The sequence below is a fragment of the Carcharhinus amblyrhynchos genome, chromosome 10 (genome assembly GCF_965287045.1).
Source record: "Carcharhinus amblyrhynchos chromosome 10, sCarAmb.v2.hapA, whole genome shotgun sequence".
NCBI lineage: Eukaryota > Metazoa > Chordata > Chondrichthyes > Carcharhiniformes > Carcharhinidae > Carcharhinus > Carcharhinus amblyrhynchos.
The window spans coordinates 84,314,961-84,342,792 of record NC_137333.1 but is presented as its reverse complement, the minus strand read 5'-3'; the positions used below and the strand labels follow the sequence as shown (position 1 = coordinate 84,342,792).

The window sequence follows — 27,832 nt, the reverse complement described above, 5'->3', positions numbered from 1 at the left end:
TACCATTACCACTGCTGTCCCCAAAGATCTATTATTCCACCCTTCCCCACTCCTCTCCTATACGTGCTATAGTTCAGCATCATGGTTCAAAAGCACAGCATCATTTTCATTTTCACATGTATGCTGAAGTCAGAGAGCCCTACATCGCCACCACCTCGCTCAGCTCCCCCATTGTTGCTAAATTATCAAGTTGCTTATTCAATATCCATTACTGGATGAGTAGAAATTTCCTCTGAGTTAAACATTGGGAAGACTAAAGCCATTATTTTTGGTCTCTGCTCCAAACACCATTCTCTAGCTTCTAATTCCGCATATCTCCTGGCAATTGGCCTGGTCATCCAAAACCCTGTTGCCTGCATCTTAACCTGCAGCAAGCCCCATTCCTCTATCAACCCTGCACTTGCTGATCCACAATGGCTTCAGGTCAAGCCACATTTGTATCCGTTTTCAAATCCCTCCATTGACTCATCCCTCCTTATTGTTTTAATGTCCTCCAGCCCCACAACCCTCCAAGATTTCTGTACTCATTTAATTCTGGCATACTGAATAACAAGCAGTTAAAGACTTAGCCACCCAAGGGTGACAAACTAAAACTGTGGATGACCAAAGCTCTGAGATTTCCTCCCTATATCTCTCCGTCTCGATGTCTCTTCCCTCATTTAAGACAATCCTTAAAAGCTATTTTACTGAGCAAGCATTTGATCATATTTAACTTAATATCTTCTTGCATTGCTCATTGCTTTATAATGCTTGTGAAGCACTTTAGGGCATTTGCTTATGTTAAAAGCGCTATATAAATGTAAGTTGTTGCATATCCAATCGTTAAGTGCAGCATTCTGTTCCCTGAATCAGCATTGGTGATTGCTTTCCATAACCTACAGAAAGATAAAAATACTTTGCAAGTATTGAAACCTAGGGACTCCTAAAAGTTAATCTGAGGGGCACAAACACTATGTGAAACTTGAATTTCATAAGGAGATGGAGAGCATTGCTAAACAAATTCTGCAAGATTGTCAAGCCCAATTGGAAATGTTGCAAAACATTATTTTTTGTTACTTATTACTACTTTAGTTAAGATAAAGCCTTTTAATTGGCAGACACTAGTGATCAGTCTATAGAGAAAGACGGAACCTTGCTTGTTTTTAAATTCATTCATGGGACACGGGCATTGCTGACTGGCCAGCATTTAGTGCCCATCCGTGGTTGCCTGAGGCAGATGAGAGTCAAGCACATTGCTGTGGCTCTAGAGTCATATGATGCCAGATTTCCTTCCCTGAAGGACACGAGTGAACCAGATGGGTTTTTTCAATAATTGACAATAGTTTCATGGTTATCAGTAAAATCTTAATTCCAAATATTTTTTACTGAATTCAAATTCTACCATCTGTCGTGGTGGGATTTGAACCTGGGTCCCAAAACATGAGCTGAGTTTCTGGATTAATAGTCCAGCGATAATATCACTGGGCCATCGCCTCCCCTGCTCTTGCTCAAGTGTGATTGTGATAATTATTATTTCCCCCCATTGTTATTCCAGTTTATCAAAATGATCAAGCAGTGGTTCTTGGTTCACTTGATATTTCTGTCAAGTTATAGGTGGTTACATACCCCTCTGGCCATTTGAGTTTGCTGATATATGACAAGGTTATAGTCACCATCAAAGAGGAGAGCATTGCAAAGGTTTTATATGGAAAAGTCTGGATATAGTCACCATCCTGGAAATAACCTCCAGGAAACTGGATAGCGGCTGGAAAATGAAAAAGCGGTTCACCTCCAGCAATTCTGAGCAATGCTGCTGTCAATACTCCAGTGATAAATCCAAGTCTATTCACAAATGGAACATACAGAACACAGACAAGCTGTGGGAAAAGGATAACATACACAAGGTCAGCACTTAATGCATAAAGGCCATAGATGGTGTTGGTGAAGAGGGCAAGGATCGTTGCAAGTACTGTCACTACTAAGACTGTAGTCTTCATTACGTAGAGAATTTCTTTCTCTGATGCCTGGAAACAGAATAAAATGCACAAACTATAAGAAGCTAAATTCCATGCAAACAACTGAGTCATTCTAAAGGCAAATAAATCAGGCAGGGAACCTTAAAATCATCTGAGAATATCTTACAATCACATACAAGTATCTCTATGAGGGGTGGCATAGTAGCACAGTGGTTAGCACTACTGTTCTGCAGCACCAGGGACCCAGGTTCAATTTCCGGCTTGGGGGTCACAGTCTATTTAGAGTTTGTGGGGGTTTCCTCTGGGTGCACCAGTTTCCTTCCACATCATGGAAAATATGCTGGTTAGGTGCATTGACCTGAACAGGAGCTGGAGTGTGGCAACTAGGGGAATTTCACAATAACTTCAATGTAAGCCTTACATGTGACTAATAAATTAGCTTTTAACTTAAGATAAACCGTGAGTGATGACTGCAAAGATTAGCAAAGCAGATTGAGAGTCTGGGCAAAAGTGTCTGACCAGAGCAGTTTTACAAAAATATTATTGTCATACGTGCATACCTATGTAACAGGTGGCGCAACACCAATAATGCAATGGAAAGATACTTACTCCAAAATGTGATGAGATATGGTTAAAACTGAGCATAGTAGAAGAAGAAAATATCATTTCAAATACTAACACCAATGTTATGAGGCTTTCTTGCGTGTTTGGTTCAGTGTAGCCTTCAGAACAGTTATTAATAAAGAACAAAGAACAAAACAGCCCAGGAAACAGGCCCAACGAGCCCGCGCCGCCATTTTAACACCACCAGTCCTCCCCTCCACCCATGACCCTTATCTAATGTTTTATGGCCATCCACATTGAGGGAAACTAATTTAGGGACAATTTATTCCTGCCAATCAGCCTAAGAGCACATCTTTGGGGTGTGGGAGGAAACCAGAGCACCCGGAAAAAACCCACGCAAGCACGGGGAGAATGTGCAAACTCCCACAGACACTGGCCCAAATCCATGTGTCTGCACAGCAATCAGTGATAGTCACTGAGCTGTCGTTTTGCCCAGCATCTGGTCCTGTTTAAGCACACACTAACGACATGAAGCACTAGGCCAATCTCGAACAACCAAGAGCAGCCCAAGTAAGACCCATCGCGTGTATGCCCCTCATTGGACAACAAGGTGGACCGACTTAAAACCTTTGAATGAAAAGAGAAAAAACATTATTATCATACCATATCCATTTACCTTACCAGGGACGCCCCAATGCTAATGAACCTTATTTAAAACAATCCACCCATCTCCAACCCACTCATGTGCCTGTCTAAGTTACTCTTAAACAACTCTAGCGTGCTTGCCTCCACCACCTTACTTGGCAGGGCATTCCATACCCCCACTACCCTCTGTGTGAAAAACCTCCTTCTAATATCTGTGTTTTACCTCTCCCCCCTCACCTTAAGCCCATGGCCCCTCATACTATGTGTCTCTATCATAGGAAATAGCTTACCTCTGTTTATCTATACCCTTCATAATCTTATATAGCTCTATTAGAACCCCCCTCAGTCGCCGTCTTTCAAGGGAAAAGAGCCCCAGTTTGCTCAATCTTTCCTCATAACCCAGTCCTTCCATAGCAGGCAACATCCTGGTAAACCTCCTCTGCACTCTCTCCAGAGTCCCCACGTCCTTCCGGTAGTAAGGCGACCAGAACTGGACGCAGTACTCCAAATGCGGCCTAACCAACGTTCTATACAACTGCAATATTAGACTCCAGCTCTTACATTCTATACCCCTTCCTATAAAGGCTAACATACCATAGGCTTTCTTCACAACCTTCTCCACTTGTACTGCCACCTTCAAAGACTTGTGCACTTACACCCCCAGGTCTCACTGCGATTCTATACTCCTTATGGGCTTACCCTTTATCATACAACTCCCCCCCTACATTATTCCGGCCAAAATGCATCACCTCACATTTATCCGGATTAAACTCTATTTGCCATGTATCTGCCCAATATACCAGCCTATCAATATCCTGTTGTATTGCCAGACACTGCTCCTCACTGCCTGCCAATCCAGCCACTTGCTGATCACACCACTTACTCCCTCTTCCAAGTCATTTATATACACTACAAAGAGAAGAGGTCCCAGCACTGAGCCCTGCGGCACGCCACTAGTGACAGACCTCCAGCTAGAAAAGGACCCCTCCACTACTACTCTCTGTCTCCTCCTTGCAAGCCAGTTCTCAACCCATCTAGATACCTGGCCACGTATCCCATGAGCTTTAATCTTCTTTACCAACCTACCATGAGGGACTTTGTCAAATGCCTTACTGAAATCCATATAGACGACATCAACGGCTTGTCCTTCGTCGACCGTTTTTGTCACCTCCCCAAAGAGTTCTACCAGATTCGTAAAGCAAGACTTCCCCTTTACAAAGCCATGCTGCATATCCTTAATCAGATCACAAGGCCACAATTCCTTGAACAATGCTCCAGACAATGGGTGGGATTCTCTGCACCCCTGTGGTGGGTTTTCCGATGGCAGAGGTGATTCAGCATTGGCCGTTGGTGGGATCTTCCAGTCGTGCTGATGGCTATGCCATTTTGCAAGGCTCACCATGAGGCAACTTGGTTCTTGAGGGAAGGTAACACACAGCAGAACCCAAAGACAATGCCAGCAGGGAGAGCCAGAATATCCCACCCAGTGAGTATGTATTTAAAATGGGCACTGTCTGAATGACGTAATTGCCAAACAAGAAGTGCAATACTGGAGATCTGAAATAAAAGCAGAAAATACTGGAAGCAGTCAGCATTTTCTGCTGACCCAGAAACGTGTGGGGCCTTGGACAGCAAGAAGAGAGGAGATAAAGAAAAGAGAGGAGATAAAATACATCTTCTATGTTTGCATGGAAAGATGTAGTGAGAAAGGGACAGGATTTTGGGATTGAGTGAAGAATGGATTAAAGTGTTGTAGAGGGAACCGTTCCTCTAGAATGCTGAAAGCAGAGGGACGGGAAGATATGTTTGAGTGACCTCACACTGGAAGTTGAATATACAGGCTGGTGGGTGGAAGGTGAGGACAAGTGGTTCTGGTGTAGAAAATATGTTTGAGGGCCCTGTCAAGCATAGTGCGTGTGGGGCGGGGTGGGGTGGGAGAGGAACCTTCGATTGAGGTCATTTCAAAATGCTGGGGTGGAAGTTTGCACCATTGGAATAAATTCAGCAGAGATGGAGGATCTGGGAGAATGTAATGGTGTCCTCACAAGGTGAAAGGAATGATGCAGTCAAGGTAGCTGTGAGTTTATAATTACTATTAATCAATGGAGGCAGAAAAATCATGGAAGGGAAGAATTGGAGATAGATCATGTGAAACTCAGAGAAGAGTGGAAACTGGAAGCAAAAGTAATGGAGCAGGAAAGGGCACTGAAACAGTTATTAATATACTGGAAAAAAAACTGAGACAGGAGGCCTAAGTAAGACTAGAACAAGGAATATTTCACGTATCCCATAAAAAGACAGGCATAACTTGGATCAATTTGGGAAAGCAATACCTTTTATTTAGAAGAAGTGGGATCAATTATGGGAGAAATTATTTAAGATCAGCGAGGCTATGGAGGTGGTGGTCAATGGGAATCATTCACGGAAGAAGCAGAGAGCCCTCAGATTGTCCTGGTGACGGATGGAGATGTAAAGAGATTGGATGTCCATGGTGAAGAGGAGATATCAGGAGAGAGCGAGAGGCCAGAGGAAGGGAGAACAGTGGAACATAGAAACATAGGCATTAGGAGCAAGAGTAAGCAATTCAGCTCTTTGAGCCCGTCCCACCATTCTATATGATCATGGCTGATCTCCATCTCACCCTAACTCTACTTCCCTGCCTTTTCCTCAGAGCTCTTTCTCCTGCTCCTGATCAAATATTTATCTATCTCTTTCTTGAATCCATTGATTGATTCTGCATCCACTGCACACTGGAGCAGTGAGTTCCATAGATTCCCAACCTTCTGTGAGAAGTATCTTCTCCTTATCTTTGTCTTGAACCTCCCCCCCTTACTCTACAACTCTGATATTTTGCCCTAGACTAGTCTCAAAGTGGGAACATTTGGTTAAGATTTACTTTATCAATCCCGTTGATAATTTTATATACCTTAATCAAATCCCCCTTCGTTCTTCTGTACTCCAGCAAGTACAAACCCAAGCTACTAAATCGCTTCTCAGACGACAGCCCCTTCAAACCTGAAATCAATCTAGTGAACCTCTTCTGAATTGCCTCCAGTGCCACCACATCCTTCCTCAAAGGAGACCAAGACTGAATATAATACTTCAAGTGTGGTCTCACCAATGCCTAATACAATTGTAACAACATTTCTCTACTTTTATACTCTGGGCCCTTTGAAATAAATACCAAGATTCCATTTGTCTTCCTTATTACATTCTGCACCTGCACTCCCACTTTCTGAGGCTCATGCACAAGGATATCCAGATCCCTCTGTACAGATGCATTTTGAATCTGTTTCCCATTTAAATAGTAATTTGCCATTTTATTTTTCCAGCCAAAATGGATAACCTCACATTTTTCCACATTAAACTCCATCTGCCAAATTCTGGCCCATTTCCCTAGCCTGTCAATATCCATTTGTAAGCTTCTTATCTCCTCATTCCAGTCTGATTTCCCTCCTATTTCGGTGTCATCAGCAAATTTCACCATGTTACACTTTGTCCCTGCTTGTATAGATCATTGATATAGATTGTAAATAGTTGTAGTCCAACAATTAAGACCTGCGGGACCCTACTAGTTACAGATTGCCAACTGGAGAAGTACCTATTTATCCCAATGCTCTGCTTTCTATCAGGTAGGTAATCCTGAATCCAAGCCACTTCTCTATCTGCAACCCCTTGAGATCTAACCTTAAGAACATAAGAAATAGGAGGAGTAGGCCATCTGGCCCTTCGAGCCTGCCCCGCCATTCAATAAGATCATTGCTGATCTGTGGTGGCTCAGTTCCACATTCCCACCCTCTCCCCATAACCCTTAATCCCCTCTCTTATCAAAAACCCATCAACCCGCGTCTTAAAAATATATGGATTTGAGAATGGCCATTCAAATAAACAGTTACTAAACTGCCTGTGGTTTTGTTTTTCCATTTCAATTCTCAAAGCAATTCACATTTAGTCGTACGACTAACCTTCTGGATCAGTCTCTTGTTTGCCACCTTATCAATGGAGATAGGTGAAAGGTCCACTGATGGGATGGGAAGGGGGTACAGTGCAGGCGAGGTGGATAGGACTCCTGACCAAAGAAGTGGGAGTGAAGGTGATGGAAGAAGAGTTCAGTGTAACATCAAGCTTGAAGGTGGGAGGATAAGGGGATGAAGCTGAATCCTTTGCGAGGCATGTATTTGTCAATGTTGGAGAGGGGAAGATTGGAGAGTATTATGGAGTGCGATTAGAAGAAAGGGTGGGGTCCCTGTGCTTGCGTGGGTTTTCTCCGGGTACTCCGGTTTCCTCCCACAACCCAAAGATGTGCTGTTAGGCTGATTGGCAGAAATAAATTGACCCTAAATCAGTTTCCCTCAATCTGGATGGCCATAAAACATTAGACAGGGATCGTGGGTAGAGAGGTGGACTGGTGGTGTTGAGATGGCGGCGCGGGCTCGTTGGGCCGAAGGGCCTGTTTCCCGGGCTGATTTTGTTCTTTGTCAGAGGGAAGTGAAGGGGAAGAGCGGTCCGGACAGATGTTGGTACCTATGACATAATAGGGATCCCCGGCTAAGCCCAGGCCAGGAAGCCCAAAATCAGTCATGATCATATTATGTTTAAGAGCAACATGGGCTATTCCTGATCATATCTGTTGTTATTGTTGTTTAATATCAATGTGAAAAAACACAGGGGAGCTAAGAGAAAATACCCTTAAACCAAGTTCAACAATAAAGACATAATGGCCATAAATTTCCTGTTTGTGTTGTTACAGGAATCCTGTTTTCTTTAGCGAGTGCAGCATTAAAACACAAAATGGCTTCTACCACTTGGATGTGAATATTCACCTGGCAGAATAGAAGATTAAGTGGAACTGAATGACACAGAAAGCAGATTGGGGCCACTTCCCCAAATTATTCAAAGGAGACTCGAGTGAGACCTGTACAATTGGCTGGGCCCCATTTTCCTCCTTGTACCTCACCTCAACGATAAAGACCGAACCCATGTGTCTGGTGTAAAGGATTGGCATGGTGGTGTCTATGCTGGGGAGGTATTTAATGGACTGATTCTTTCCCATGCTTTTAAACATTTTACAACACGTGATATTACTTTGTTATTCAAATTTGTTAGCAACCATGACTGTGACACTTGTGAGCAGAAACACATTTCTTCAAGTTACCTTTGGTCTGAGAATCCTACGGTAGACATTATGGGTGAACATGGAACTTGATGAAAGGAGGGAGGAGTCAATTGAGGACATGACAGCAGCTGCAATGGCGCCAATTCCAAATATTGAGATATAAGAAGGACACAGATAGCGAAGAACCAATGGCAAGATCATGGCAGCTTCTTTTTTCTCATAAGGTGACTGGGAGCCATAAGAAGTCTGGTTCCAGTCTGAAAATAAAATGAGATCTGTATCAGATTTTAGCACTCAGAATTGACAACTATTTAATGTTGATAGATAGGTATTTGAGGATGTTGGAGATAACGTCTGATGTTCCACATTTGGTGTGGAGACTGTTGCTAGCTACAAACTCAGGGTTAACACAGAGCTGAGAAATCTCCTTCAATACATTCATCAATGGGAAGAATTCCTGTTACAGTGAGGCAATGTCTACTGCTGCATCAGCACAAGGACCCATTGATTCAATGTGATTCATTGAAATGCGCATTAAAGTGAGTCAGATTGGGGGTGTGTTGAAGTCATGATCAGTGTTGGGGGGGAGTGGAGGAAGGACGGGTGGGGGGTTTAGAGGGGGCAGTGTTCTGTGTGGGGAGTGATAGTTGACAGCCAACTGCATGTTTTGGGAATCAAGCCAGCTAGAATAATCTTGCTCCTCTTGGCTGCACCTTTGATTTGATTTATTATTGTCACATGCATTAGCATACTGCGAAAAGTATTGTTTCTTGTGCGCTATACAGACAAAGCATACCGCTCTTAGAGCAGGAAACGAGAGAGTGCAGAATGTTATGTTACAGTCATAGCTAGGGTGTAGAGAAAAATCAACTTAATGTGAAGTAGATCCATTCAAAAGTCTGATAGCAGCAGGGAAGAAGCTGTTCTTGAGTCAGTTATGTATTCTCAGACTTCTGTAACTTTTTGCCAATGGGAAAAGGTGGAAGAGAGAATGTCGAGGGTACATGGGGTCCTTGACTATACTGGCTGCTTTGCCGAGGCAGCAGAAAGTATAGACAGAGTCAGTGGATGGGAGGCTGGTTTGAGTGATGGACTCGGCTTCATTGACAACCTTTTAACCTTTAAGGGAGTTTACATTAAACCTTTTGCTTGCAGTTTGCTGTGATCCCTTTTAAGGACTGCCTGTTAGTCTGCATGAGGAAGCTTGCAAATAGGGTCTCACACAATCATTAGTATCCATGTTTATAAATAAAGGGCATCTATTTTGTTCATCCACATTTACTGGGTACGTTGTGTACCTCTGCTCATAAACACATGCCTCCTGCCTCACTTTGGCAGTTTGGGTATGCATTTAATGTCTTGAGCTTTGAAGGAACTTGTCAAAGAAAATTAACATATGGGGCATGATCTTACTGGCTTTTCACAGCGTAGTCCCACTGCAGCAAAGATGGAGATTTTGGCACCTGGTCAAATCTCTGTTCATTGCAGTGAAATGGGACAACCCCGCTGGTGTGAACGGTCGGAAAAATTCCGGCCATAAACTATTTTGTTCCAGTATGCAAGTGAAGCAGATAAAGTTGGATTCTTGGAGATTGTTAAATTGGCTAAAGTTGAAACATGACTTTTTTGTGCAATGTCCTTTATCAGTTGCTACAACTTCAACAAACACAATGGACTATAGGGATCTTATCCCCTCCCCTCTATGACTCGCAGACATGCGCACAATTGCACTAGAGTTTCCAAGCAATGTTTTGTTTAGTTTTGAATGCACGAGGGCACTTTCCCCTGTTGGAAAAGACTTTAATGCATCTCAAAACTTATGCCATGCTGGTGAATGCAATGTCAACTTACCTTTGCAGGACAGAGCTTTCTATTCAATAACTGCATTGAAAATACATCTATTTTACAATACAGCACCTAATTCTGCAAACTGAAAAAATAAATATATTTTTTATTTCAAAGCCAGTCAGTGGAGTGGACGAATTCCAAAAGTGACTGTCCTTTTTTCGATGTCCTGCTTGGAACTGCGTTTTCTCTCTGGTTTATATCCTGAGACGTCATATGCAATGTCGACTTATGGACGTCACTAAGATTACTCTGGAGTGGGGATGGGTGCAGAGTTGGGTTGAACTGCCCAACCCATTGATGGAGCTGACAAAGGTGGGAGTGATCTAACTGCCCTCATCCTTAACCTGTGTGGCAAAAATTGCCAGAATGAGAAATGATGGAAGGACTCCCAGAATCAGGTCCTGCCTGCCATATTGAAAGAACTGTCAGATAATCCTGACTTGGTGAAAACCCAGGCCAGACACGCAGACACAGACACACACTCAGACATACAAGAGATAGGTAGACATAGATGGGTGATTAGTTGGTCTACTAGAAATTGTATTTGTTAGTGGATCACTGTACCTGTAGAAGCTGCAACAGAGCCAATCAGGACTGAAGGGATACCCATTATACAACCACCAAATGCTCCTGCTATTGATAATTTTTGAGCATTTTGAATAGATGAAGATGCCAGCACTCTTTGAAAATAGGCCTGCCATGGAATGGCTCCCAACACCTGTAGTTAAAAATTAAGTTCAAGTCTGGCTCTGAAACCATATTTATATGACATTTTGTAATATCAAGATTAAATACTTCAGCATCATCCAATGTAACATTGCCATATATTTCATAAGAACATAAGAACATAAGAAATAGGAGCAGGAGTAGGCCATCTAGCCCTTTGAGCCTGACCCGCCATTCAATAAGATCATGGCTGATCTGTCGTGGCTCAGTTCCACATTCCCGCCCTCTCCCCATAACCCTTAATCCCCTCTCTTATCAAAAACCCATCAACCCGCGTCTTAAAAATATTTAGCGAGGCAGCCTCCACCACTTCAACGGGCAGAGAATTCCAGAGATTCACCACCCTTTGAGTGAAGAAGTTCCTCCTCAACTCCGTTCTAAACCACCCCCCCTTTATCTTGAGGCTGTGCCCCCTAGTCCATCCTACAAAAGGAGAAACACATTTGTAGAACAACCTCTGCCAGATATTATAAATTGAACATCTTGAGAAAATAGTGGGGCGGCACGGTAGCACAGCACTGCTGCCTCACAGTGCCAGGGACCCAGGTTCAATTCGCCTTGAGTTACTGTCTGTGTGGAGTTTGCACATTCTCCCTGTATCTGCATGGGTCTACACTGGGTGCACCGGTTTCTTCCTACAGTCCAAGGATGTGTGGGTTAGGTTGTTTGGCTATGCTAAATTGACCCTAGCATCAGGGGATTAGCAGGGTAAATACATGGGCTTACTGGAATAGGACCTGGGTGGGATTGTGGTTGGTGCAGACCTGACAGGCTGAATGGTCTCCTTCTGCATGGTAGGGATTCTATGAAGCTATAAAAATGCAGTATTAAATTGATTGTGGGCCAATAGCCTTATTTCTAAAAGAATGGAGTACTGAGGGCATTGTAAGGAAAATGGACAATATTAAAAAGTATCATGCTAACAATCTTAAAACTGTCCTTCCTCTACACGATGTTCATTTTCCATCAGGGATTTCGAAGGTGCTTCTCGGGACCCTTTTCAAATTAAGAGGGAGATTATATGGTAGCGGTGGGAAGCCATTCAGCCCAAGGGCCACATGCTGACCATCAGGTTTCTGAGTGCAACCCACGAGACCTTTTGTTGACTATTTAACTTTTTAAAGTATTTCCAATAGGAACGCATAATGCCATACAAGTAGCACATTTGGAACCCAATTTACAATAAATACCCCCATTCTCCATTAGCTTATATTTTTTCAAAGTAGTTTATCCCCTGTGGAAAATATGCTTCCTATTACAATATAACTCCTGATGCATGATGCATTTGCATCTTTACTACAAAAAGAATGGTACATAATATTGAATGATGATGATGATGATGACGAACCACTCTCTGCTGAAATATCCTAAAGTATGATGATAACAGTGCAATTACATAGATTTTTTGTGTTTAAGGGGAATGTATAACAATTCAGCTTTATGCTAAAGGCAGTCGGCATGTGTGGAGCGAATGCAACTCAGATGTTGGGAGAGCAAGGTAATTACTTATTTTAGCCTTGCAAATGGTTATGTTAAGTAGAGCTAATGGAGTTTTGCTTATTTATGTTCCCCTGGGATTTCTGATTAATGTGATTAACAGGGTCATGTGATGATGTAGTTAATGTGCAGAGCTGCAACTGTAGCAGAAAGCAAAAAAGCTTTTGCAGAAAACAGTTGCAGCTGAAGCCTGGTTGAAGTGAGAAGGATATTGCAACTGGAGCTCTATCTCTCCCTGGAAGTTCCAAGACTCTTAACAGATGTTAAAGCAAGTATACCTGGGTTTGTTAACTGCACTTAATTAAAAGTGGGTTTGGTCTATGCATGAATGTGTCTCATTTGGAACTGGAACAGTCATAAGCTAGGAAGTAAAGTTGCTTCCATTCCTTCTAAATATTGTTTAACTGTTAATGGGTAAGCTGCTTCATTTGTTAGAGTAACATTTAAACTGTGTTATTAAATAAAGCTTGTTTCACTACAAAAGATCCCTACTTTGTCAGTGGAGTCATTCCTGGGGGAAAATTTATGCTAAAATAGAAGAATTGTTGAGGCCTAGTCTGGCTCCCTAATATTTCTTGGGGTTCTGGTCCAGGACCCTAATGAAAGCTATGCCTAGGCAATGCACCCATTCGTTTTATGATTAATCAACAAATCATTGTTTTATACATTGCATTTCACCATCAAGGGGATTTCTATTCTTACCATGAGCAAAAGATCATCAATCCATTTTCCAATAAAACGCTCCTCAATTTTTCCAAGCCAAGGTTTTTGATGGACCTCCTTAACGGCTGTGATTTTTATGCTTGTAACAGCATGATTTAGCATTGTGAATGGCACACACAGCCACTAGAAGGCAACATATTACAATTAACCATTCATAGTTTACATTGCAAATACATTTTCATCACTGCCTGTTCAATCCCTACTGATGTTTGGAGATTTATAAAGTTATCTGGTAAATAATCAGCTACAGAAGCGAAATACTGGGTGTTGGAAATAGTCAGCAGGCCTAGCAGCATTTATGGAGAGAGAAACGGAATTAATAATCCAGGTTTGTTACCTTGACGTAGCGTACATAATTAGTTATTTCACTTGATTCATTCATAAGTTTTCATACAGTTCTGATAGAAAACGCAAAATGGAAACCTGTTTTTCTGCTTTTTGGATGATGCATATTTCTGTAATCATTTTAATTTCAGATTTTCAACATTTATTGTTTTCCTTTACTTTTCGATAATTTATTGTAAGTTGTGTTAATTTATAGAAGTATAATTTCTAACAAAAAATATCAATTGTCACATAGGTGTCTGACCATAAAACCATTAAAAACTTAGGAGCAGAATTAGGCCACTTGGCCCATCGAGTCTGCTCTGCTATTCAATCATGGCTGAATTTTTTTTCTCATCTCCACTGTCCCTTTCTGAAATAGAACAAGTAAGAAAATTACACAAAAGCAGAAAATGCTGGAAAATCTCAGCAGGTCTGGCAGCATCTGTAAAGAGAAAAAAGAGTTGACATTTCGAGTCCAGATGACACTGTGTCAAAGCCCTTTCATCTTTGACAAAGATGCTGCCAGACCTGCTGAGATTTTCCAGCATTTTCTCTTTTGGTTTCAGATTCCAGCATCTGCAGTAATTTGCTTTTATATTAATGGAAACCGTGGTTGAAAAGGGAAATGTTGGACAGCAATCTTAGCTTGCAGCAAACAGAATCAGGGGTTGAAATACCCATAATCATTGTGCAAACATCTAGCATTATGTTGTGTTATATAAAATATTCAAATGTCTTTAATCAAAAACTGTGAGGAAATATTGTAGTCTGCAACTCACCAAACCAAAGAAAATGCATGCTAACTGAACAACGTCAGTATATGCCACTGAATACAGTCCTCCAAGCAATGTATAAATCATTGCCACACAGGCCGAGACAACCACTGATAGATTCTTATCTAAGTCCAGAATGACACTAGAAGTTGTACCTGAGTAACAAAAAAGTGAAATTAATCAGAAACTGATCCAATATCAAAAGGTACAATGTTCTTCCTGCCTGTCAGAATGAGGATGAGTGTTGGAAGGACAGCCAGAATACTGACCATGGCACCTTGGACCAGGATGTTGCCCAGAGAGACTAAGAGGGGAAACGTAATGTGAGTGACGGATAGCACCCTTTGTAAGCCGGATTAAGAACATCACATTGCCTTTACCTCATGCCAGGTTTCAGACTTGTTTCAAAGGGTAATGGAGGAGGACATGGGGATGATCTGGTCATTGAAATCCATCAACAAAGGAAAGAGTAGGCAAGAGGTATTTATTCAGAGGCTGCAGAGTGAGGTGGCTGGAGCACAACATGGAGATATCATCTTGGAGTAGTTGCCGCCCTGACAGGACACCTCCTAAAGGAGATATCTCTTTTCTTCCTGTTTATTCCTCACAGCTGCAAATTACTGACTGGCTTACAGTTTGATGTGTGCCAAGAGGGTAGGAATAATGAGCAGCTAATTGATAGGATGAAAAATGTAATCCTTAAAGGAATTGTGTTGGAGTCTTGACTATTCCTCTCTTCTTCCTATTAAACATTGATTCGGTGTCGGAATAGAAAAGAGCATACATAAGTTTACTGATGGCACAAGGCTGACATTGTAGGCATAAATGGGAATATAACATTACAAAGGGACATTAAAAGATTAAGTAAAAAGTGTGGAATATGAATTAGAATTTAGGTAATTGTGAAGTAATCCACGTGGATTTAAAAAGAATAGAATGGGGCACTTTCTAAATGCTGGTATGTTAGAAATACTGGAGATCCAAAGAGACTTAGAGATCCATGCGCACAAATCAGTAAAATGTTATGAGCAGATACGGAAAATAATCAAAAAGGCAATTGGATGATTGGTCTTTATATTCAGAGCGTTAGAATACAAGGGGATAGAATTCATGCTTCAGTTCAATAAAGATCTGGTTAGGCCACACCTGAAGCACGTGGAGCAGTTCTCAGTGCCTCACCTTAAGGAAGATGTATTGGCCTTGAGGGAGTGAAGTGTAGGTTTGCTAGAATGATACCGGGGTTACAAAGGTTATACAAAATAGGGCTGCATTTCTGGCAGATTAGAACATTAAGGAATGATTTGATGGAAGTGTTCAGAATATTAAGGGGAAACAGGTAGGTTAGATACAGAGAAACAATTTGCACTGATTAGAGAATCTATCCTAGAATCAAATCATATTGATGGATTCCTGTTAACCAATCTCATACATGGAGTTAACTCACAGATTAGCCATGATCTTATTGATTGAGAAACAGGCTTGAGGGTGCAAGTGGCCTACTCATGTCCTTATGTTCAAATTTGGTGGCTGTGTATCACCATGTATACAGATTGGCACTTTTGCCTTGAATTCCAAAAGACTTCACAAATTTTCAGTCTCTTTCCTACAGCATACCAGCACAAACTCAATGTCTACTCTCCCTGGCACACCCCACCAATCCAACTGGCCGCTGCACTCAGAGATACCTTGAGGACATCCCAGCAAAATAGTAAATAGAATATCTCTCAGATCCTGAATTCTCACTTTTCTCACCATTGAAGAACCATAAATGCTCAAACCTAATGTTCTTTTTTTGCCTATTGGTAACACACCTGCCGTAAGTTCAGCATCTATCATTTGTCCTTGTGAAAAACATTTGGGCATTGTTGTACTGACTTTTATTTGATGACTGTCCGATTAAAACACTGCCTTTTTAACACTGTGCTAAAAGAGAGCCTTGCTGTGAGTCTTTCTTCATATTGTGTTTGATGCCGTTTCCCTGGTAACAGGCTCAAGAGGAAGGTCAACACATCATTTTCATTTATGAACTGACCTCAGAGATAATTGAGACCTCAGGTGATTGTATAAAACAAGTGATATTGATTCAGCTGACTGTTATACATACATTTCTCCCTGAAAATTGTGGTACAATGGGCACTGAACCAATATCAGCTGAAATCAAAATTAGCCACCTTGAGTTTGATTGTTTTTTTTAAATAACTCCTTGACTTTGCGTGACTGCATTTCAAAGGTTTTCAAGTAGGGATTAGCATTTTGAAAATGCAATGAGAGAATCTATGTTCCTGAAGGCCAAGGGAAACATTACATAGTGATAATTGGGGTTGGAGGTGTGGGTGGCATTAAATGGAGCTCAGATATCTGAATTTGAGGCAGAACTTTGATCTGCAATATTTGGAAATGATCAGGAAATATATTCCAGGAGGAGGATTTGTCTGTCAGCGCTCACATCCCAGCAATAGATGTAACTATTTCCATCCAGGTGTGTCCTTCCAGATGTGCTTATAGCAGAACCAGTTGGGTCTATATCTGCCAAGATCAAGCATGGTTTCACAGTTTAGCACCTGATCCCATTATTTAACTGTCCACCCACCCACTCCCAGTGAGATGTCTCACAATACCAGGTTAAAATCTTTTATTGGTTTATTTGGTATCAAGAGTTTTCAAAGCACTGCTCCTTCATCAGGTGAGTGACCCACCCCCATGATTTCAGAGACCATGACTAGCAGGTTTTGTCTAAAGGAGAGAATCTTGAAAGTGATTTAATTAAGTCTGAAACGAAGGTCTTAAATTTCAGTGAAACAGACTACTTCTGGTTTGAGGGTAAAGTTGGTGAAGGTGCAATGGGAAACTATATTTTCTGATTTTTAAAATTTAATTTGATTTATTATTGTCACATGAATTAAGATAGAGTGAAAAGTATTGTTTCTTGTGTGCTATACAGACAAAACATACCATTCATAGAGAAGGAAACGAGTGAGTGCAGAATGTAGTGTTACAGTCATAGCTAGGGTGTAGAAAAAGATCAACTTAATGCAAGGTAAGTCCATTCAGAAGTCTGACAGCAAGAGGGAAAAAGCTGTTCTTGCGTCCCAAAGGAAGAAGGTGGAAAAGGGAATGTCCAGGATGCATGGGGTCCTTAATTATACTGGCTGCTTTGCCGAGGCAGCAGGAAGTGTAGACAGAGTCACTGGATGGGAGGCTGGTTTGCGTGATGGATTGGGCTACATTGACAACCTTTTGTTGTTCCATGCGTCTTGGGCATCACAGGAGCCATACCAAGCTGTGATACAACCAGAAATAATGCTTTTTATGGTGCATCTGTAAAAGTTGGTGAGAGTTGTAGCGGACATGCCAAATTTCCTTATTCTTCGAAGAAAGTAGAGGCGTTGGTGGGTTTTCTTAGCTATAGTGTCGGCATGGGGAGACCAGGACAGGTTGTTGAGAAAAGTGAAATGCTATTGAAGCTTTTTGTCTTGCACTTCTCAGGACAGGTACAGGAATGCCAAATATTTTCATGAGCAACAATGTACATTGCATAACAGAAGGATGCTGATTGGTGGAAAGTCGATTCTGATTGGTCAAGGTATTCCAATGGAGAATGCTCCTGGAAACTACAGACTTCTACAGTTCAGTTTCATTCAAAAAAGGGGCAATGCCTGGACATGTTTCTTTTGCCTGCAAAGGACAGGTTCTTGTGTATGTATATATGTACGTATAATGAGCATAAATGAGCCACATTGTGAGTCTGACTGATAGTTTTAAATTGATTGTTAGTGTAATTCTTGTGTATTTGGGATGGTTCAGTAAGTGCTGTCCAAAACACAATGACATGTGACATGAGACACTTGCCAAACTTCTCTGGCTATTCACACCCCGTCACCGTTGCCTGCGAGAATGGAGAATTTGGTGCTTAGCCAAGTCTTCGTTCACTGCAGAATCTGAACTGCAGGCGAGGTCAGAGAATTCGGCCCATTATGTTCTGTTTTGCAAGCACAGCCTGCCTATTGTGAATATCCAAAGGGACACGTCAAACAGCAGGATGTTAGAGACAAATTTCTCACTAGAGAAAATTGCCAGCTCTCTCAGCCAGACAAACTGTGCGGTCAATGGCAAGTGCCCTTGTTTGCCAATGACTGCAAGATCCAGCCTAGTAATATGGCTGAGATCTTCAAGTCAGTGGCTATGCTCGGCACTTTGCCACTGCTCATGTAGTGTTTCCTGACCCAAGCTACTGCCCATTTCTTCCAGGATCATCCAATTCCAGCAGACAGAGAAATTCATAGCACAGAATGGGGCGGCATAGTAACACAGTGGTTAGCCCTGCTGCTTCACACCTCCAGGGACCTGGGTTTGAATCCCAGCTTGGGTCACTGTCTGTGTGGAGTTTGCACATTCTCCCTGAATCCGCGTGGGGTTTCCTCTGGGCTCTCCAGTTTCCTCCCACAGTCCAAAGATGTGCAGGCTAGGTTGATTGACCATTCTAAATTGCCCTTAGTGTCCCGGGATGCATAGATTAGAGGGATTAGTGGGTAAATATGTAGGGATATGGGGATAGGACCTGGATGGGATTGTGGTTGGTGTAGACTCAATGGGCAAAATGGCCCCTTTCTGCACTGTAGGATTCTATTATCTATGCTCTAAAATCTTCCAGCTGAATTCAGCAAGCAGGGCAGAGTCAGGGGTAAGAGAAGACTTGTCCCTTCTATGGCAGCCTTTCAATGAATGAGTGTGGGTAAGTGACAGGTACATGGACAAAGGGACGAATGAATGGATGCAACAGTGAATGGGTGGGTGAATGAGTTGGTAAGTGAGTGGGTAATGGGTAGGTGGATGAGAAAATAGGCGATGGGTAGATGGGTGAGTGGGCAAAAGTGGTTGGGGGTCAATTGGGTAGTCAACGAGGTAGTCGATTCTTGTTGGAATGTGGGTGGGATAGTCGGGTGTTGGGGAGGGTTGTTGGGTCAGGTTTAAGAGGTAGTCAGGTGGTTGGGGAGTGGTTGAATGGTCAGATATGTAGTCAGGGCAGGGGTATAGTTGAGTGTTTGGAGGGTGTAGGATTCGTTATGGTGTTACCCAGCTGTTAGACCAGGACCACGATTTTACTTTCCCTTCTCCACAGCCAGATATTACAGTGAACTGAATGGAGATGGAAATGGTTCGCTAGTGGGAGACATGCTGCAGTGGGGCTGGAGAATCCTGGTCCAGGCATTAAACTGTCCAACATTGCCAGGGTAAATACACAGTTATATTCTATGTATCAAAGTCTCCATCCTGAGCTAAGGGCCAGAGACATTCATGGAGGATCAGGGCAGCAAAAAACCAACCCTCTGATTTGTTTAAATTTCCTGGGCAATTCCCACATATATCCAAGCACCTGCAGGGTCCTGATGTACACCTCCTGAGACTGGAAGATGTGGGACTACGTATTCAGCTGCAGGATGTTGATAGTAGAGAGATGGGCTAAGTAGTCAGAAGATCTTCCAGATCCTTACCTAAAGCTGCCAGGATGGCGGCAGACCAGAATATTTCCCCGATTATGGCTGGAAAAAACACCAAGCTTGCTACTCGTTTCCCGTAACGCAGCTGGAACGGATCCAACATTGTTACATACTGCTCAGCTCGCATTTTCTTGGCAAAAAACAAACCACCTGTGTGAAAGTAGAAAAAAGGCTGTTAGATACTGCACAAGTCATTCAAAAGATTACATTCTCTTTGCTGCATGTTTTTCAATAATTAGCATTTTTCTTAATAGAGTAAGACCTCATTAAATCAGGGGAGATAACGGCCTAGTGGTATTATTGTCACACCATTAATCCTGAAACTCAGCTAATGTCTGGGGACCTGTATTCGAATCCTGCCACAGCAGCTGGTGGAATTTGAATTCAATAAAAAATATCTGGAATTAAGAATCTGCTGACGATCTGCTGACAATTGGAAAATTGTTGGGTTTTTCCAACAATTGTCAATTGTTGGAAAAGCCCATCTGGTTCACTAATGTCCTTTAGGGAAGGAAATCTGCCATCCTTATCCAGAGTAACCCACATGTGACTCCAGAGCCACAGCAATGTGGTTGACTCTCAACTGCCCTCGGGCAACTAGGAATGGGCAATAAATGCTGGCCAATCAGCGCCACCAACATCCCATGAATGAATAAAAAAAATCATATTTAAGTCCTGGCTGTGTTTAGTTTGCATGACTGGTGTCTCTCCATCTATTGCATGATTTTGGTTCAATGTTGACATGAATAGGTTCAGTAATTCAGAGCAATGAAATTATAAAATCTAATAAACATCATGCATGAATGTAATGCGATAGAAATAATTGACAAAAGTAATTAAAGAATGTTTAAAACAATTCTGTTACTAATAACTATCAAATAGTATACACATCTAAAGCACACGCATGCTTTGGAGAAAATGGAAAAACTGTCATCTTTGAAAGCATTTAGTTTGATTTTAGGTAGCAAACTACTAGAATCAAACTAATACCTGTAGGGGTAATAAACATTGGACTGGCTCCTTTATCCATAGGCACAGGTACAAACCAGTGAAAGTGGGAGCTGGGGTGGTGTGATGGCACAGTGGTTAGCACTGCTGCCTCACAGCTCTAGGGACCTGGGTTTGATTCCCAGCCTGGGTCACTATGTGAAGTTTGCCCATTCTCCCCATGTCTGCGTGGGTTTCCTCCTGGTGCTCCAGTTTCTTTCCACAATCCAAAAATGTGCAGGTTAGATTGATTGGCCATGCTAAATTGTTACAGAAAGTGTAGGTTAGAAGGATTAGCAGGGAAAACATGTGGGGTTATGGGATAGGGCCTGGGGTGGGATTGTTGTTAGTGTAAACTCGATGGGCCAAATGGCTTCCTTCTGCACTGTTGGATTTCTATGGTCTATGAGAAGAAACGAGACTGTAAGTGAAATGTAGAAGAATGGGAACAACTGAAGGAGAATGTGACAATGGGGCAAGGTGGGAAGAGTTCACAAGTACTGAAAGTTCTGGAAAGGTTTGAAAGGCCTCTTAAGCCATTGGAAACCTGAGGTAGCGCAAGGAACTGACAGATAAAAAATGAAGGGAGAGGAATTGATCAATTGGGCTAGTGGGCTGATGAATGGCAGATGGAGTTTAATTTAGACAAATGCAAGGTGATGCATTTTGGTAGATTGAACCAGGGCAGGACCTACTCAGTTAATGGTAGGGCACTGGGGAGATCTAGGGGTACATGTCCATAGCTCCTTGAAAGTGGAGTCACAGGTGGACAGAATGGTGAAGAAGGCATTCAGCATGTTTGATTTCATCGGTCAGAACATTGAATACAGGAGTTGGGACGTCTTCTTGAAGTTGTACAAGACACTGGTAAGGCCACACTTGGAATACTGTATGCAATTCTGGTCACCCTATTATAGAAAGGATATTATTAAACTAGAAAGAGTGCAAAAAAGATTTACTAGGATGCTACTGGGACTTGATGAATTGAGTTATAAGGAGAGGCTGAATAGACTGGGACTATTTTCTCTGGAGTGTAGGAGGCTGAGCAGTGACCTTATTGAGGTCAATAAAATAATGAGGGGCATAGATAAGGTAGATAGTCAATATCTTTTCCCAAAGGTAGGGGAGCCTAAACCTAGAGAGCATAGGTTTAAGGTGAGAGGGGAATGTCCAGAGGGGCAGTTTTTTCACACAGAAGGTGGTGAGTGTCTGGAACAATTTGCCAGAGGTAGTAATAGAGACGGGTATAATTTTATCTTTTAAAAAGCATTTAGATAGTTACATCAGTACAATGGGTATAGAGGGATATGGGTCAAATGCGGCAATTGGGATTAGTTAGGGGTTTAAAAAAAAGAGCGGCATGGACAAGTGGGCTGAAGGGCCTGTTTCCATGCTGTAAACCTCTATGACTCTATGAAGTCCCATCTTAAGGTTTGAGTCTACAGCTAGCCAATGGCCCCAACTGCTGTGCCAAACCAATGGTGCCTGTTGGTAGCAAAATGTCCACATAACCAAAGTTACAGCTGTGTACCTGTTCCCCTATTTCCCTATGAAGCCCTATGAAGACAGATTACCCTATCCAAAACCTGGCTTGTCTAAAAATATGATTGGTGACATTTTGGCCAATCCAGCCTCAATCGAACTTTGCTGGTTGACCTTTCAATCTTGTTCCAGTTAAAGGAAAGACGGTCTAGAATAAGCTTGCTCCCCGAGAATCATCCAGCATTATAATGGTCAGAACCATTTTGTCTTCTGTCACCATTGTGCCCACTGTTATACCTTGCGAGCTGGAGCCTTGGCCTGTGCTAATTGCCTGTTAGTGTGAGACCTGCTTACTTCTGGGTGGTTGTCAACTGGCGCCAAGATCCTGACAGAACTAAAACGCACTGGTGAATGAGTGGCCTGCAACTGGGACTTCGCTTTACTCACCAACAAGCAAACAAAGTAGAGAGGTCCAAGGGGCTACAGTCCATGCCAGTCCAGCATCTGGTCGATATACCATTTCAGCAGTGCCATTTATATATGCACCACCCACCCAGGTTGCTGCCAATGAGGGTAAAAGCAAAAAAAACTCCTTATTTAAATACACGAGGAGAGATTAAACTGTGAAAGCTTTGGGGTCATTGAAATATAAACTTACACACTAACAACATCATCGGTGGCTGTTCTAATGTTGAATGAGATAGTGAGCTTCCATTCTTAGAATGAGCATTCGGAACACATTACCAAATAAAATTGTTTCTTTTAGATTAAATAAATTTGACTATGGCGAGGTACATGTTAAATTGTACATTGATGTTAGGATCTTTCATAATCTGAATTTGAATGCAGACAAAATGAAATCAATACTGCAGGTGCTGGAAGTCTGAAATAAGAAAGAAATCAGAAAAACTCAGCAGGACTAGGTCTGAAACATTGAAACTTTCTCCCTCCACAGATGCTGCCTATGCTGCTAGGAATTTCCAGCTTGTTTTGTTCTTTTGATAGAATGGGTGGATCTTCCCCAAAATTTGTCAGAATGTCAGGTTCAGACTGAAAGCCAGTGTGTACTTCGCCAACTGCACAGCTGAGTTTGCATTCCAGATTTTCTGGCACTCAGTGTACAGAGAACGTCACAGTGTGGTCTGTGCCTGGGCTGGGGCCAGATAGAATTGGCAAAGTCAGTTCCACAGAGATGGCCCTTTAAAGATGGCACACCAATGGGTGCCAAAAATAAACTTCCCCCTTCCTCCATAGCCACAGAGGGCCTCCTCCTCACAAGAACCAGAGCCTCGCTCCCCCCCCCCCCACCCCCAAAACACACATCCCCTACCGTCCTGCATTGAGAAACTCACCTCCTAGCTCCCCTAAGCTTGTCCACTATCCACAAGGTACATGAACACTCCCCACTAACCTGGGTAGTGCAGCCCCAACAACACTCAAGAAGCTTGACACCATCCAGGTCAAAGCAACCAATTTTTGGCACCCCATTCGCCACCTTAAACATTCACTCCGCCACTGCTGACACACAGTGGCAAGCGTGTGCACCATCACTGTGGCAACTCAGCTAGGTTCCTTTGGCAACATTTCCCTGAACTGTGACCTCTACCACCTAAAAGGACAAGGGCAGCAGACAGATGGGAACATCACCACCTACAAGTTCTCTTCCAAGCCAGTAACTATCCTTACTTGGAAATGTATCGCCGTTCCTTCAATGTCATCAGGTCAAAATCATGGAACTGCCTCCCTAACAGCACTGTAGGTGTACCTACACCTCAGGGACTGCAGCTGTTAAAGAAGGCAGCTCACCACCAGCTTCTTAAGAGCAATTAAGAATGTGTGATAAATGCTGGCCTAGCCAATGATGTTTCCATTGTGTAAAGGAATATATTAAACAAAGAATTTGAGCATGTAGCAGTGTCTCTGTTGAATATCATATCCAATAATACCCAAGGCAGCCGCTGATGTATCAGTCTAGTTTGTACATTGACATTTGATATTCATTTGAGTCAAAGGGTGGGATCTTACCGAGCCATTCAAGAGATGCTCACGCAGAGAATTTGGTTGGAGAATTTGGCACCCAGCCAAATCTCCGCTCACTGCAGCGGAATGGGAAAATCCTGTTGGCATGAATGGTGGTAACGTGCTGACCACTGATTTTAACAGCACAGAAAGAGGCCCTTTGGCCCATTGTATATGTGTTAGCCAAACACCAATCTGTTCTAATCCCATTTTCCAGTATGTAGCCTTGAATACTGTTAAATTTCAAGCACTGACTTAAATTCTTCACTTTGGAATTGGCATTGAACACAGCAGCCTGATTCAGAATGTTACCACCGAGTCATTGGCACTTAAGTGACTACTTATTTATTTTGTGCCTTTGGCTGGAACTCTTCCCAGGAGCTTAATATTCCCAGATATTAACGGCGGGAAGACATGGGCAGCGAGTGTGCACTCTGCTATGCCACCTGGACAAACTCCTCACTGAGAGTTCAAAGTTGGAAAATAACCCACTGTAAATCTAAAGAACACTGCGATTGGGTAGATTGAAAGAAAGATCACTGTACCTGTGGTTGTTAGAATGCCAAGGAGGATTCCGATTTTTCGTCCTGCTATCATTACCATTTCTGGACGATCACCCTCGTATGTTCTTTCAGCTTTCTTGGCTCTTTTTGCTGCCCAGATGCCGATAGTAAGAATAAGAAGATAAAAGCTGGCCATTGACACAGCCCCAGCAATATTTATAACCATGCTGCTTTCCCCTGTAGTGTCAAACAAATAAGCACAGTCAATACAAATGCAATGCAATTTTCATAAACTATTGTAATTGCGGTTACTTTAGACAGCAATCTTTATATTATTATACAGGTTATCTGAGACTAGCCTCTCTGGAGAAGCCCACAGAATAGCCAATAGTTCCATGATATCCACTAAATGTAGTCTTTTCAAGTTGTGTCTGTAGCTTAGAATTAATGTTCCCTTGTGAATTAGCAACACATAAACGTACTAGAGAAATTCCATCAGTAATGCCCCCACCACATCCTCCAGATTCAATGGGAGGACTGTTAAACTAATTCTAGTGTCTTTCTTGAAGCCAGTTCCATAAATAAGTATTCAGGCAAATCTCCTGCAAATCAACTCTAATGAACTGGGCACTGCGTCCAGACAACTGGAAAGCATTTCCCCTGCTAGGTCATGCTGTCTCAACTCTCAAACGCTAAACATTCCAGGAAAGGACAAGGGCCTTCAAAAAACCTCTGAAGCTCTGACCAATGAAACCAAGAATGTTGAATGCCTTCTTCACCACTTTGTCCACTTGTGACTCCACTTTCAAGGAGCTATGAACTTGTACCCCTAGATCTCTTTATTCTATTACTCTCCCCAACAGCCTACCATTAACTGAGTGAGTCCTGCCCTGCTTCGATCTACTAAAATGCATCACCTCGCATTTATCTAAATTAAACTCCACCTGCTATTCATCAGCCCACTAGACCAATTGATCAAGATCCCTTTTGCAATGCAATCTTCACTATCCACTATGCCACTGATCTTGCCTCCTAAATGTGATCTATAAAAGCATCCAATTTCTGTATTTGTTAACTAATTGGCACATTAGATTCATGAGAATGGTCCCAGGGATGAGGAGTTTCAGATAGATTGGAGAAATGGGAACGTTTTCCTTTGAGTAGAGAATGTTGAGGGGAGATCTGATCGAGCTGTTCAAAATCTAGATAAAAGAGATTGACAAACAAAAATTCCCATTAGGATTGAGAACCAGATGGCTCAGATTTAAAGCACATGGCAAAAGAGGCAATGGCAGCATTCAGAGAAACTCTTTTGAAATATAAGTGAGCTGTGGGAGAGAAGAAGAGGTAGAGTGGCGTACAAAAGAGCACTGGAGAGAGAGTTCACTGTGAATGCAAGAGACTCAAACCCAGGGCATTTATGTATATCAACCAGTCATTCTTTCATATGTTTCAGCTGAAGGAGTGGGCATATTGGTGGCAGATGGATGATAAGCCTCCAACTGGCACCCCTCTGCCAATACAGCCAAGACATTGGCTATATATTTTTGGCTACTTTCTTTGGAGAGGCAGCTCAGTTGCACTCCTATAGACAATCAGAGCAATGGGAATTTCACAAAACTCTCCCTCATCATGCCAAGCTACACTATGCTCTAGATTTTTGAGCTCATTGTGCAATTACTGTTAATGGGCACTGTGATGGTCCTTCTCTTTTGTGTTTGTATGGGATATGTACCACCTAAGCTAATACATTTAAAAGATTGCATAGTGTAATGGATAAGATGGTTGGTTGATTGCTGAATGTTACGGCTAGTTTGCTTGGAGTTTGGATGTGAGCATTGCTGGCTGGACAGTGCTAACTGCCCATTCCTAACTGACCTTGAGAAAGTAGAGATAGGTTACCTTCTTGAACTGCTGCAATTGATCTGGTGTAAGTATGTCCAACGTGCTATTAGGGAGGGTGTGCATTCATCAACAGTGAAGAAACAGTGAGGTAGTTCCAAGTCAGGCTTGGAGGGGAAATTGCAGGTGGTGGTGTTCCCATGCACTTGCTGCCCTTGTTCTTCTAGATGGTAGAGATTGGGAGTTTAGACAGTGCTGCCAAAGGAGACTTGGCAAATCGCTGCAATGCAGTGGTACACACCGATGCCACTGTGCTGTAGTGGTGGAGGGAGTTAATGCTGAAGGTGGTGGATGGGGTGCCAAATGAGTGGCCTACTTTGTCTTGGTTGATGCAACGTTTCTTCAGTATTGTTGGAGCTGCACTCACCCAGGCAAGTGGCAAGTATCCATTGCACCCCTGACTTGTGCCTGGTAGATGGTGGGCAGGCTCTGGGGAGTCAGGAGGAAAGCTGCTTTCTGCAGATTCTCCAGTCACTGACAGGCTACAGTGTTTATATAGCCAGTTCAGTTAAGTCTCCCTTTGTGGCGGACTCCCAGGGACAATTGCATGCTGGAACAAGCTGCCAATGGATATATTCACAATCCCACCGTCAAAATCCTCAACAGCCATCTTCAGATTATTCCCATTTCTAAAGTTTTTCATTATTAGGACCTGCATCTCAGCAGCTTATATCTGGTTTAGTTACTAAAGTAAATATTGGCAGAATATGGATATTAGTTTGCGACGCTGAACCAACTGAAACAGCAGAAGCAGAAGCAAGGAAAGAGCATTATTGCAAGGCAACATCTTTCAGAACATTGCAGAGAAGGAGTCAATTTGAGAGACAATGGATGTTGGATGGAGGTGAAAGGTTTGAAATGTTTTTGTTTTGAGGAATGGAATGATAATGTTTTTTGTAGGAAATGGGAACGGGTACAACTCTGCAATAAAGAGTCAAATTGATGATGATAACAAACAGATTGGAGAAGGCATGAATCTCCCTGATCAAGAGCTGGGAAAGCAACAGAGGGTGCATGTGATGATTGTCTTCAGGGATGGAACATGTGAGATGATGAGTGAGAGGAAGACAATACAAAGAGAAAGGGTAAAGCTCTGTTGGAAGGGAGGGTTTAAACAGAGGGGTCAGAGGAAAACCAGACAAGGCCGCAGCTGTAATGGTACTGACCTACATCTTGAATACAAAAGAAAACCCATGTCCTCATATTTTAAATTCCAAGAGCATGAAGTTGGGGGAACTCAACAATGGATTAAAGGAGACAGGAATAG

The 27,832-nt window shown here is 42.4% G+C and overlaps 1 protein-coding gene across 1 annotated transcript; it reads right to left on the bottom strand.

The window, feature by feature from the left end:
- Positions 1-1,547: 1,547 nt before the first annotated feature.
- Positions 1,548-24,889, bottom strand: LOC145349310 (high-affinity choline transporter 1-like). The gene is made up of 8 exons (XM_080197810.1): positions 24,706-24,889; positions 22,589-22,702; positions 19,667-19,822; positions 14,181-14,329; positions 13,054-13,197; positions 10,693-10,846; positions 8,320-8,537; positions 1,548-2,003 (listed from the first exon to the last, which is right to left on the bottom strand). The coding sequence occupies exons 1-8, from the start codon at positions 24,887-24,889 to the stop codon at positions 1,548-1,550; spliced, it is 1,575 nt and encodes a 524-aa protein (XP_080053936.1).
- Between the last annotated feature and the right edge of the window lie 2,943 nt (positions 24,890-27,832).